General features: G+C 43.3%; 1 protein-coding gene across 1 annotated transcript in view; it reads right to left on the reverse strand.

Annotated features, from left to right (window-relative positions):
* Positions 1 to 14804, reverse strand: part of FANCM (FA complementation group M) — an 811954-nt gene that overhangs the window by 77338 nt on the left and 719812 nt on the right. The window contains exon 16 of the mRNA XM_053697678.1: positions 14636 to 14707. Within this exon, the coding sequence (XP_053553653.1) occupies positions 14636 to 14707 (72 nt within the window). The remainder of the gene's footprint in view (positions 1 to 14635; positions 14708 to 14804) is intronic.

A 14804-nucleotide genomic window follows, 5' to 3' on the forward strand; every position in this document is an offset into this window, starting at 1 on the left:
CACGGATTTCATCCTTACTTGTGGGATACCAATACAAAAGCAATAGGACACGGATGAAAGGGAGGGACAAGACAGGAACCTAAACAGAAGGCACCACTGCTTGAAGAACCTTTCTCCCAAAAAACAGAATTTATGCTTACCTGATAAATTACTTTCTCCAACGGTGTGTCCGGTCCACGGCGTCATCCTTACTTGTGGGATATTCTCTTCCCCAACAGGAAATGGCAAAGAGCCCAGCAAAGCTGGTCACATGATCCCTCCTAGGCTCCGCCTACCCCAGTCATTCGACCGACGTAAAGGAGGAATATGCATAGGAGAAATCATATGATACCGTGGTGACTGTAGTTAGAGAAAATAATTCATCAGACCTGATTAAAAAAACCAGGGCGGGCCGTGGACCGGACACACCGTTGGAGAAAGTAATTTATCAGGTAAGCATAAATTCTGTTTTCTCCAACATAGGTGTGTCCGGTCCACGGCGTCATCCTTACTTGTGGGAACCAATACCAAAGCTTTAGGACACGGATGATGGGAGGGAGCAAATCAGGTCACCTAGATGGAAGGCACCACGGCTTGCAAAACCTTTCTCCCAAAAATAGCCTCAGAAGAAGCAAAAGTGTCAAATTTGTAAAATTTGGTAAAAGTGCGCAGTGAAGACCAAGTCGCTGCCTTACATATCTGATCAACAGAAGCCTCGTTCTTGAAGGCCCATGTGGAAGCCACAGCCCTAGTGGAGTGAGCTGTGATTCTTTCAGGAGGCTGCCGTCCGGCAGTCTCATAAGCCAATCGGATGATGCTTTTAAGCCAAAAAGAGAGAGAGGTAGAAGTTGCTTTTTGACCTCTCCTTTTACCAGAATAAACAACAAACAAAGAAGATGTTTGTCTGAAATCCTTTGTAGCCTCTAAATAGAATTTTAGAGCACGAACTACATCCAAATTGTGTAACAAACGTTCCTTCTTTGAAACTGGATTCGGACACAAAGAAGGCACAACTATCTCCTGGTTAATGTTTTTGTTAGAAACAACTTTCGGAAGAAAACCAGGTTTAGTACGCAAAACCACCTTATCTGCATGGAACACCAGATAAGGAGGAGAACACTGCAGAGCAGATAACTCTGAAACTCTTCTAGCAGAAGAAATTGCAACCAAAAACAAAACTTTCCAAGATAGTAACTTAATATCTACGGAATGTAAGGGTTCAAACGGAACCCCTTGAAGAACTGAAAGAACTAAATTGAGACTCCAAGGAGGAGTCAAAGGTTTGTAAACAGGCTTGATTCTAACCAGAGCCTGAACAAAAGCTTGAACATCTGGCACAGCCGCCAGTTTTTTGTGAAGTAAAACAGATAAAGCAGAAATCTGTCCCTTCAAAGAACTTGCAGATAATCCTTTCTCCAAACCCTCCTGTAGAAAGGATAGAATCTTAGGAATTTTTATCTTGTTCCATGGGAATCCTTTAGATTCACACCAACAAATATATTTTTTCCATATTTTATGGTAAATTTTCCTAGTTACAGGCTTTCTAGCCTGAACAAGAGTATCAATGACAGAATCTGAAAACCCACACTTTGATAAAATCAAGCGTTCAATCTCCAAGCAGTCAGTTGGAGTGAAGCCAGATTCGGATGTTCGAATGGACCTTGAACAAGAAGGTCCTGTCTCAAAGGTAGCTTCCATGGTGGAGCCGATGACATATTCACCAGGTCTGCATACCAAGTTCTGCGTGGCCACGCAGGAGCTATCAAGATCACCGAAGCCCTCTCCTGATTGATCCTGGCTACCAGCCTGGGAATGAGAGGGAACGGTGGGAATACATAAGCTAGGTTGAAGGTCCAAGGCGCTATCAGTGCATCTACTAGAGTCGCCCTGGGATCCCTGGATCTGGACCCGTAGCAAGGAACCTTGAAGTTCTGACGAGACGCCATCAGGTCCATGTCTGGAATGCCCCATAATTGAGTTATTTGGGCAAAGATTTCCGGATGGAGTTCCCACTCCCCCGGATGGAAAGTCTGACGACTCAGAAAATCCGCTTCCCAATTTTCCACTCCTGGGATGTGGATTGCAGACAAGTGGCAGGAGTGATTCTCCGCCCATTGAATTATTTTGGTCACTTCCTCCATCGCCAGGGAACTCCTTGTTCCCCCCTGATGGTTGATATATGCAACAGTCGTCATGTTGTCTGATTGAAACCTTATGAATTTGGCCTTTGCTAGTTGAGGCCAAGCTTTGAGAGCATTGAATATCGCTCGCAGTTCCAGAATGTTTATCGGGAGAAGAGTTTCTTCCCGAGACCATAGACCCTGAGCTTTCAGGGGTTCCCAGACCGCGCCCCAGCCCACCAGACTGGCGTCGGTCGTGACAATGACCCACTCTGGTCTGCGGAAGCTCATTCCCTGTGACAGGTTGTCCAGGTTCAGCCACCAACGGAGTGAATCTCTGGTTCTTTGATCTACTTGGATCGTCGGAGACAAGTCTGTATAATCCCCATTCCACTGTCTGAGCATGCACAGTTGTAATGGTCTTAGATGAATTCGTGCAAAAGGAACTATGTCCATTGCCGCAACCATCAAACCTATTACTTCCATGCACTGCGCTATGGAAGGAAGAAGAACAGAATGAAGTACTTGACAAGAGCTTAGAAGTTTTGATTTTCTGGCCTCTGTCAGAAAAAGCTTCATTTCTAAGGAGTCTATTATTGTTCCCAAGAAGGGAACTCTTGTTGACGGGGACAGAGAACTTTTTTCTATGTTCACTTTCCACCCGTGAGATCTGAGAAAGGCTAGGACAATGTCCGTATGAGCCTTTGCTTTTGACAGAGACGACGCTTGAATCAGTATGTCGTCCAAGTAAGGTACTACTGCAATGCCCCTTGGTCTTAGCACCGCTAGAAGGGACCCTAGTACCTTTGTGAAAATCCTTGGAGCAGTGGCTAATCCGAACGGAAGTGCCACAAACTGGTAATGCTTGTCCAGAAAGGCGAACCTTAGGAACCGATGATGTTCCTTGTGGATAGGAATATGTAGATACGCATCCTTTAAATCCACCGTGGTCATGAATTGACCTTCCTGGATGGTAGGAAGAATTGTTCGAATGGTTTCCATCTTGAACGATGGAACCCTGAGAAATTTGTTTAGAATCTTGAGATCTAAAATTGGTCTGAATGTTCCTTCTTTGTTGGGAACTATGAACAGATTGGAGTAAAACCCCATCCCTTGTTCTCCTAATGGAACAGGATGAATCACTCCCATTCTTAACAGGTCTTCTACACAATGTAAGAATGCCTGTCTTTTTATTTGGTTTGAAGACAATTGAGACCTGTGGAACCTCCCCCTTGGGGGTAGTTCCTTGAATTCCAGGAGATAACCTTGAGAAACTATTTCTAGCGCCCAAGGATCCTGAACATCTCTTGCCCAAGCCTGAGCAAAGAGAGAGAGTCTGCCCCCCACCAGATCCGGTCCCGGATCGGGGGCCAACACTTCATGCTGTTTTAGTAGCAGTGGCAGGTTTCTTGGCCTGCTTACCCTTGTTCCAGCCTTGCATCGGTCTCCAGGCTGGTTTGGTTTGAGAACTATTACCCTCTTGCTTAGAGGGTGTAGAATTTGAGGCTGGTCCGTTTCTGCGAAAGGGACGAAATTTGGCTTATTTTTAGCCTTAAAAGACCTATCCTGAGGAAGGGCGTGGCCCTTTCCCCCAGTGATGTCTGAAATAATCTCTTTCAAGTCAGGGCCAAACAGCGTTTTACCTTTGAAAGGGATGTTAAGCAATTTGTTCTTGGAGGACACATCCGCTGACCAAGACTTTAGCCAAAGCGCTCTGCGCGCCACAATAGCAAAACCTGAATTTTTCGCCGCTAATCTAGCTAATTGCAAAGTGGCGTCTAAGATAAAAGAGTTAGCCAATTTAAGTGCTTGAACTCTGTCCATAACCTCCTCATACGAAGAGTCTTTATTGAGCGACTTTTCTAGTTCTTCGAACCAGAAACACGCTGCTGTAGTGACAGGAACAATGCATGAAATTGGTTGTAGAAGGTAACCTTGCTGAACAAACATCTTTTTAAGCAAACCCTCTAATTTTTTATCCATAGGATCTTTGAAAGCACAACTATCTTCTATAGGGATAGTAGTGCGTTTGTTTAGAGTAGAAACCGCCCCCTCGACCTTGGGGACTGTCTGCCATAAGTCCTTTCTGGGGTCGACCATAGGAAATAATTTTTTAAATATAGGGGGAGGAACAAAAGGTATGCCGGGCCTTTCCCATTCCTTATTTACAATGTCCGCCACCCGCTTGGGTATAGGAAAAGCATCGGGGGGCACCGGGACCTCTAGGAACTTGTCCATCTTACATAACTTCTCTGGAATGACCAAATTGTCACAATCATCCAGAGTAGATAACACCTCCTTAAGCAGAGCGCGGAGATGTTCTAATTTAAATTTAAAAGTAATAACATCAGGTTCAGCTTGTTGAGAAATTTTTCCTGAATCTGAAATTTCTCCCTCAGACAAAACCTCCCTCCTGGCCCCTTCAGATTGGTGTGAGGGTATGTCAGAACCATTATCATCAGCGTCCTCATGCTCTTCAGTATCTAAAACAGAGCAATCGCGCTTTCTCTGATAAGTGGGCATTTTGGACAAAATGTTTTTAATAGAATTATCCATTACAGCCGTTAATTGTTGCATAGTAAGAAGGATTGGCGCACTAGATGTACTAGGGGCCTCTTGTGTGGGCAAGACTGGTGTAGACACAGAAGGGGATGATGCAGTACCATGCTTACTCCCCTCGCTTGAGGAATCATTTTGGGCAACATCATTATCAGTGGCATCATTGTCCCTACTTTGTTTGGACACTATGTCACATTCATCACATATATTTAAATGGGGAGGAACCTTGGCTTCCAAACATACAGAACATCGTCTATCTGATGGTTCAGACATGTTAACAGGCATAAACTTGATAACAAAGCACAAAAAACGTTTTAAAATAAAACCGTTACTGTCACTTTACATTTTAAACTGAACACACTTTATTACTGAATATGTGAAAAAGTATGAAGGAATTGTTCAAAATTCACCAAAATTTCACCACAGTGTCTTAAAGCCTTAAAAGTATTGCACACCAAATTTGAAAGCTTTAACTCTTAAAATAACGGAACCGGAGCCGTTTTTACATTTAACCCCTATACAGTCCCTGGTATCTGCTTTGCTGAGACCCAACCAAGCCCAGAGGGGAATACGATACCAAATGACGCCTTCAATAAGCTTTTTCAGTGGTTCTTAGCTCCTCACACATGCATCTGCATGGCTTGCTTTCCAAAAACAACTGCGCATTAGTGGCGCGAAAATGAGGCTCTGCCTATGACTAGAAAAGGCCCCCAGTGAAAAAGGTGTCCAATACAGTGCCTGCCGTTTTTTTAATACATCCCCAAGATTAAAAGAACTATTTATAGTTATAATCCACTAAATATACTTATAAAGTAATCGTTTTAGCCCAGAAAAATGTCTACCAGTCTTTAAAGCCCTTGTGAAGCCCTTTATTCTTATACTAAACTAAGAAAATGGCTTACCGGTTCCCATAGGGAAAATGACAGCTTCCAGCATTACCAAGTCTTGTTAGAAATGTGTCATACCTCAAGCAGCAAAAGTCTGCCCACTGTTTCCCCCAACTGAAGTTAATTCATCTCAACAGTCCTGTGTGGAAACAGCCATCGATTTTAGTAACGGTTGCTAAAATCATCTTCCTCTCACAAACAGAACTCTTCATCTTTTTCTGTTTCAGAGTAAATAGTACATACCAGCACTATTTTAAAATAACAAACTCTTGATTGAAGAATAAAAACTACATTTAAACACCAAAAAAACTCTTAGCCATCTCCGTGGAGATGTTGCCTGTGCAACGGCAAAGAGAATGACTGGGGTAGGAGCCTAGGAGGGATAATGTGACCAGCTTTGCTGGGCTCTTTGCCATTTCCTGTTGGGGAAGAGAATATCCCACAAGTAAGGATGACGCCGTGGACCGGACACACCTATGTTGGAGAAAAAGCCTCAGAAGAAGCAAAAGTATCAAATTTGGAAAATTTGGAAAAAGTGTGAAGGGACGACCAAGTCGCAGCCTTACAAATCTGTTCAACAGATGCATCGTTTTTTTTTCCCATGTGGAAGCCACAGCCCTAGTAGAATGAGCCGTAATTCTTTCAGGAGGCTGCTGTCCAGCAGTCTCATATGCCAGGTGGATGATACTCCTCAGCCAAAAAGAAAGAGAGGTAGCCGTAGCTTTCTGACCCCTACGCTTTCCAGAATAAACAATGAGTAATGAAGATGATTGACGGAAATCCTTGGTTGCCTGTAAGTAAAACTTTAAGGCACGGACAAATTATGCAACATACGCTCCTTCTTAGAAGAAGGGTTAGGACATAAGGAAGGAACAACAATTTTCTGATTAATATTCTTATTTGAAACAACCTTAGAAACAACCTTAGGAAGGAATCCAGCTTGGTACGTAACACCACCTTATTAGAATGAAAAATTAGATAAGGAGAATCACACTGTAGCGCTGAAAGCTCAGAAACTCTTCGAGCAGAAGATATAGCAACTAAAAACAGAACTTTCCAAGATAACAATTTGATATCCATGGAATGCATGGGTTCAAACGGAACCCCTTGAAGAACTCGAAGAACTAAATTCAAACTCCAGGGAGGAGTAATGGGTCTAAATTAGGGATGCACCGAAATTTCATTTTCGGTATCGGTTTCGGTCCAGAATTTTCATTTCGGTGCATCCCTAGTCTAAATACAGGCTTAATTCTAGATAGAGCCTGACAAAAAGACTGAACATCTGGCACATCTGCCAAACGTTTGTGAAACAGAATTGACAAAGCAGAAATTTGTCCCTTTAAGGAACTTGCTGATAACCCTTTCTCCAATCCTTCTTAGAGAAAAGACAGAATCCTAGGAATCCTAACTTTACTCCATGAGTAACCCTTGGATTCACACCAATAAAGATATTTATGCCATATCTTATGATAGATTTGATATAAGCCACAGTCGTGATGTTGTCCGACTGGAATCTGATGAATTTGGCCGAAGCCACCCGTTTGAAGCGCATTGAATATTGCTCTTAGTTCAAGAATATTGTTTGGAAGTAGAGACTCCAGCTGAGTCCAAACACCCTGAGCCTTCAGGGAGTTCCAGACTGCACCCCTGCCCAGAAGGCTGGCATCCGTTGTCACTATCACCCACGAGGGTCTGCGGAAACGAGTCCCTTGGGACAGATGATCCAACGACAACCACCAAAGAAGAGAGTCTCTGGTCTCTTGTTCCAGATTTATCTGAGGAGATAAATCCGCATAATCCCCATTCCACTGTCCGAGCATGCACAGCTGCAGCGGTCTGAGATGAAAGCGAGCAAACGGAATGATGTCCATTGTCGCTACCATTAATCCAATTACCTCCATACACTGAGCCACTGATGGCCGAGGAATGGACTGAAGTGCTCGGCAAGTATTTAGAATCTTTGATTTTCTGACCTCTGTCAGAAATAGTTTCATGGCTACCGAGTCTATCAGAGTTCCCAAGAAAGGAACCCTTGTCTGTGGAACAAGTGAACTCTTCTCTATGTTCACCTTCCAACCGTGAGTTCTCAGGAAAGACAACACTGTCCGCGTGAGATTTTGTCAGTTGATATGTTGACGCCTGAATCAGAATATCGTCCAGATAAGGCGCCACCGCTATGCCTCGCGGTCTGAGAACCGCCAAAAGAGACCCTAGAACCTTTGTGAAGATCCTGGGTGCTGTGGCCAACCCGAAGGGAAGAGCCACAAACTGATAATGTTTGTCCAGGAAGGCAAACCTTAGAAACTGATGATGATCCTTGTGGATAGGAATATGAAGGTAAGCATCCTTCAAGTCCACGGTAGTCATATATTGACCCTCCTGGATCATTGGTAAAATTGTTCGTATAGTCTCCATCTTGAACGATGGGACTCTGAGAAACTTGTTTAGACACTTAAGGTCTAAGATGGGTCTGAAAGTGCCCTCTTTTTTGGGAACCACAAATAGATTTGAGTAAAACCCCTGTCCTTGTTCCGATTTTGGAACTGGACAAATGACTCCCATGGTAACAAGGTCTTTTACACAGCGTAAGAACGCCTCTCTTTTTATCTGGTCTGCAGATAATCTTGAAAGATGAAACCTCCCTCTTGGGAGAAAATCCTTGAAATCCAATTGATAACCGTGGGTCACTATTTCTAGTGCCCAGGGGTCCTGAACATCTCTTGCCCAAGCCTGGGCAAAGAAAGAGAGTCTGCCCCCTACTAGATCTGGTCCCGGATCGGGGGCCACCCCTTCATGCTGTCTTTGTTGCAGCAGCGGGCTTCTTGGATTGTTTACCTTTATTCCAATTCTGGTTGGGTCTCCAGACTGACTTAGTTTGGGTAAAATTCCCTTCCTGCTTTGTGGAGGAAGAGGAAGCAGAAGTTCCTCCCTTAAAATTCCGAAAGGAACGAAAATTATTCTGTTTACCCCTCATCTTAACAGACTTATCCTGAGGTAGGGCATGGCCTTTACCTCCTGTAATGTCAAAAATGATTTCCTTCAATTCTGGCCCGAAAAGGGTCTTACCTTTAAAGGGAATAGCTAAAAGCTTAGTTTTTGATGACACATCAGCAGACCAAGATTTGAGCCACAACGCTCTACGCGCTAGAATAGCAAATCCTGCATTTTTCGCCGCTAATTTAGCAATTTGAAAAGCGGCATCAGTAATAAAAGAATTAGCTTAATTCTATCCAACATGTCATCTAACGGAGTCTCAACCTTCATGGACTGAAGATCCAAGAGTATGACACTGCTCTTGTAAAATAAGCCATAATCCTCTGAGTAGGCTTGTGTCCTGCTGTCTCATATGCCAAGCGGATGATACTCCTCAACTAAAAGATAAGGAAGTCGAAAACGCCTTCTGACCCTTATGCTTTCCAGACAGATAACCAAAAGAGAAAAAAAAAAATCTGTCTATTCCTATGTAGCCTGAAGATAGAACTTCAAGGTATGAATCCATATTAAGTAGTAAACTTTCCTTTGAGGAAGAAGGAATAGGACATAAGAAAGGAACCACAATTTCTTGATTGAAGTTGCGATTTGACACAACCTTAGGAGGGAATCCTAACTAGGTTCGTAAAACAGCCTTATTAGCGTGGAACACCAGATAAGGAGGTTCGCATTGCAAGGCCGCAATATCAGAGACTTCTGCATGCAGAAGCAATACTTAGATGGAAAGGAATCTTCCAAAATATCAACTCAATGTCAACTTCATGCATAGGTTCAAATGTAGCCCAATGCAAAACCTTAAGAACAAGATCTAAGTTCCAAGGAGGCACATCAGATCGACACATCGGCCTGATCGTAGTCAGAGCCCTAACAAAAAACTGTACATCCAGAAGCTCAGCAAGCCTCTTGTGCAGCAAAACAGACAGGGCCAAAACTGTCCCAACAAGGAACTAGCTAAGAGGCCCTTCTCCCGACGATCCTGGAGGAAGGAAAGAATCCTGGCAGACTTGAATAATGTGTGCCAGGACGAACCACTCCCTTCACAGAAGGAGGTCCTCCCCAGCTTAAGATAGATGAAGAGGAACCGGCTTACACGCTTGAAGGAGAGGACCAGAACCTCTCAGAACACCCTCTCTTGGCTAAGACTAAGCGTCATTCTCCATGCAGTCTGCCTCAGAGAATTAAGATTTGATAAAGCAATGGGGCCTTGTTCCAGCAGATCCCTGCGACTAGGTAACCTTCTTGGAAAGGAAGATGACATCCCCACTAAACCGTGAACCACAAATTTTGTTGTATTGTATTGAACCTCCAAGGCACCGCTAATGCATCCATTAGCCCCGCTGAGGATCCCTGAACCACGACCCATCTGTGCGTAACTAGGTAATGAGACGGGGCATCCTGAGATTTTCATCCGGCGTCCCCTACCAGTTCCAAGTATCCGAAAAACTCTCGGATGGAGACCTTATCCCCATATAAAGGAAATGTCTTTAGAGAACATCCATCCCGGTTGACCACTCCCAGAGAGTGGATCGCTGACAGCGAGCTGTAGTGGGCCTCCGCCCACTACCGAACCCGAGATACTACCCTCATCGCTAGGGAGTCTCTCGTTCCCCTCAGATGTAGATCTAAGCCACCGAGAGTAAAACTGACTAGAATCTATAAACTGGGACTAAGCCAGTAGGCTAAACCCTCAGAGCAAAAAGATTGCCTGCAGATCCATAAAGTTAATGGGGAAGGAAAACTCCTGATTCCACGGGTCCCATGCCCTCTTGGCACGCCCTCACAATCCTGACAGACTTGTGACCAAAGTCAAAATCGCCCCGGATGACTTAATAAAGATGTCCCTCAGGACCAGGAGATCTGGACAACGACACTAGAGAGCGATTCTCTCAACCAGTAGTCCAGGTAAATCTGTTAAGACAGATTCAGAACAGCGCCGCTCAACTGCTTCAGCATACACCAAGCCTCGGCTGCCTGGCAAAAGGAATGAAGTCCATGAAGGACCCCATGACAAATCATCACCACCAACACAGAGCTAGCGATGGCCTTAAGGAGGTCTGGAGGGCAGGACCTAATGAAGCTAATTCATAACTTCACAAGTCTGATAGAAATGTCTTCATATCTATGAAGACTAAAATAGCATCCAGGAATCCACCCAGGTGCATTACACCAGAGAACTCTGGTCTAGATATTCTTCCATCTATCAGACAAGACAATGGCAATTGAACCAGAATCGTCTGGACAAGGTAAGCTACCGCTATATCTGGATTCTTCAACTGCCAAAAGAATCCCTAGAGTCCTAAAAGCTCTAGAAGCAGTAGCGAGACCAAAACAGAGGAGAAATGTACTGGAAGTGCTAGTCCAGAAACGTCAACCCTAGGAACCGGAAATGTTCCCTGAGGAGGAATGAAAAGGTATGATATCCTTCCTCAATAGAGGTCATGCACTGCTCTTCCCGTCCCAAGGGTAGAGTGGACCTTATAGTCTCCCTCTGGAAGGAGGAGACATGATAAGTATGCTTAAGTACTTTAGGACCCAAATAGGACAGGAGTTTCCTCCCTCTATGGGACCACGAAAAAAAAAAAACTGTTTGAATAATATCTCAAACCTCCCTCTGCGATAGGCACCGGGACAATGACTCCAAAGGAGAACAAAACACGCACCTACCTGAAATGGCTTCCCTCTCTCTGTCTGAAAGACAGAGTCAAGAGGCGGAAACAATATTTCACCGGGTGGAAATAATGCGTATGGAGTAAACCTGAAACATTATAGCTCAAAACAAAACTATATCTGTGAAGATAATGAGTGTCAAGAAAACCACACTTATACGGTCTCAAAACAATAGCTATAAATACAATTTATGAAAAAAAAATGCAAAACAGCATTTTCTTAACTTTATCTATTCTCTCTTTCTTCTTCTCCTCCTTACCTTGGACACAAATGAGAAGTTACTTGTGTTTATTCTTATTGATGATAAGACTCTTATACAACCAATGTATATTGTCATATACCTAATTATAAATGAAGGTTTTTCTGTTCCTCTCCCCATGATGTTTTTATTGTTATCATGTAAAACCTACTGACTAAACTATGCAACTACTGGGGAGCTGCTTCTCCCACAATGTAACTTCAAAAATTCAAATAAAGTCAGTTTAAAAAAACAAAAAAAAACAAGAGGATGAAACTGCCCTGGGAGGCTGAGATTTGAAACCTAGCTATGACCTCTAGGACCCATGTATCCTGTACGTCTCTGAATCAAGTGTCAGAAAGAGCGCAAGTCTGTCCCCAACGCGATCCAAGATAGGACCTGGAACTGGCCCCTCCTGCCAACCTAGGTTTTGCGGGCCTCTGCTCTGCTTGGACTTATTCCATGACTGAGTCGGCTTCCAAAAACACTTGGATTGCTCAGGCTTAGCGGAGGTCTCTGACGCTGGGCTTTAACCGCACTAAAACAATAAGAGAAAGAAATTAGTCTCTCAGATTTGATCTCTCATCCAACGGTAAAACCATGAAATAGCTGAACCAAATTAAATCTTTCCCTCAGCAGAAGGAAAGATTAGATGCAGAAGTCACTTCTGTCAGAGCGATTCAATGTCTGAACAGAAAAAAACCTGAAGCACTAGCTTTGGGGCTAGTAATCTGGGAAAGTCACAGATAAAAGAATTATAAGCTCCAAGGCCTTAATTCTTTCTAGAAAAACATTGAGGGAACCATCACCTAGAAACGAGACAGAGATGCTTCGATAGGAAGTCTCCAGAAACTGCGACAACATAAGTCGTCATTACATAAATATCACTTGTGATGAAACATCTTCATAAAAATTGTTTCCACTTGTAACCAAGAGCTCTAAAAATAAACTATCCTTAAATGAAATAGTAAAACGATAGGCAAAGAAACAACCCCCCTATAGAGCCCGGAACCGGGAATATTTAAAATGAAATAGATGAAAAGGAAGAGGATCTCCATCCTTCCCCACCCATCTTAATCAAATTCGCTATCTGATTCACGGGTCTGAGATTCGACTGGCAGATCAGTACTAGGAATCTCTAATATCGCCAAAACTTCTCTTAGAAGCAAGCCCAGGCGTGCTACTCTAAATCTAAAAGCAAAATCTTCCTCTGCCGGAGGAATAGAAGCAGCAGGCTCAGATCCAGAAGGTCCGTACTCTGAAGCCTCAGAGAGAACTGGATCCTCAGATGACGGATCGGATACAACCGTCAATTTACATGATACTCCCTGCATGGATTAACCTTTCGTTTACGTGTAGCAGTACGAGGCAAAGCGGCCATGGCCGCAGACATCGCCATGCGGAACTGCGCAGTAAAGTCAGGTGGAAAAAGGCCCCCTCCAGGTGGAGGATTAGTGGTGCAAGGGCAAGCTGCATGTGTAGGATCAGCAAATTGTAGGGGGGACACCTCACGGGACGAAGAGTCCTCAGAGACAGAAGTCTCAGCGGCATCGAACATCTCAACATTGGTTGATAAAAAAACACCTTCTTGCGGCATATGGAACATAATTGAGAGGGCTGGACTACCCGGGCCTCCTCACAAAATACACAGGTATTGAATTCTGTCTTAGAGGGATCACCCTCTAAAAAATCAGAACCCTCCATAACTAGGTAACCTTATTTAATTCAATAGAAAAACAACTGGCATCTATACCCCCAATGGCTGGGGCACTCACCACCTCCTATGACCGAGACAGTATAGAGAAACTCGCTCCTCTCCGTAGTCACTCGGTCAGGAATAGGAAATGGAAATCGTGACCACTCCCGGTCACACGGTGAGCAATGCAGGACCGCCCCTGCTAAAGGAAAAGTGTGCCAAGCTTAATAATACTGCGCAGCTCTCAAAGTAAAAGAGCAACCTGTACGTTCCATATCAGCCTATGAGCCCAAAACATCTCACACATAAAAGCAACATAAATCACATAAACATATATGATTAACACCCCACTGTTCAACAATCCCCCTCAGGAGATATTAACCCTTGATTCCATAAAAATAAAGGAGTAACCTTTGACCCTGTCTTCTAGCGTTAACATATGTGTAAAAATGAAACAATCTTACTGGAATCTATGCCGTGGAACAGAAACACGGTCCTTCAAGTATGACAGACTGTAGCATTGCTTCTGACATGGAATTGAGAGATGAAAAGCAGGTAGCGAAACTCGTCAACGCTGATTGCTTAGGAGCTGATAATATGAGTCTGGATGGATTCGCATAAAGACTTTCTCTGCATCTACAGACTCTAACTTGCATAAATGCTCTGAGAGGCTGACAAGACTACTTAAAACTCCAGTCCCATATCAAAGGGTAGATACCCTTCCTAAGGAACTACTCCGAAATCTTCTGACACTTCTCTGCCAACCTCCTGTGACGAAAGGCAAAGAATGACTGGAGGATGAGGGAAGTGGGGGAGGTATTTAAGCCTTTGGCTGGGGTGTCTTTGCCTCCTCCTGGTAAGCCAGGTTCAGTATTTCCCCCAAGTAAGGAATGCAGCTGTTGACTCTCCCTGTATTAAGAAGGAATAGGGACAAAATAAATAATAAAAAGTATGTAGAAAAGTCGTTTTACTGCAAATGATTAAACATTTTATGTTGAATGTCCCTTTAATAAGTCCTAACACAGCCTTTCCAAATGTTACAGGAAATGTTGCCTTCTGTGATTACTACAAATGTTTACCACTAACAGCAGTTTAAAGCATTAATATAGTTGCTGAAGCATAAAAGGTTGGCCCAGTACAGAATGTAATGATAAATGAAGAGAGGGAAACAAAGTGACTGGGAAAAAACTTATCAAATTAACTTTTAGTATACACATCTAACTATTCGGGTGCCATGTTTTCCTAGACAGTTATGAGTCACACATGCTTCAGGGAGTGTAGGGAGGAAAACATGGCTGATGCAGCAACCCTATCTAACATTATAACAGATAATTTAATAACTATACTTTGAATGTGGAATACTGGAAACACTCGGTAATTAGAAATACTAAAAAAAAAAAAAAAGCATTTCAAAACTACAAGGGGGTGGGGGCAAAATGGAATATAAAAGAGCTTACGATAAATTCTGTACAACTATAAATCAAAGAATCATACTCACGGTGTTAAGCGCATGTTTTCGTTTCTTAGCAGCAGGAATTGGTGAATCAAAATCACAGTCACTGCTTGCGGCCTTTAAAAATAAATTGAAAGTAAATTAACAGTAAGCAAATAGTAGCACACAAATGAAAATAACTTGTTTATTATGCATACAATCTGTTTTAGTGATT

Source organism: Bombina bombina, chromosome 1 (genome assembly GCF_027579735.1).
Source record: "Bombina bombina isolate aBomBom1 chromosome 1, aBomBom1.pri, whole genome shotgun sequence".
NCBI lineage: Eukaryota > Metazoa > Chordata > Amphibia > Anura > Bombinatoridae > Bombina > Bombina bombina.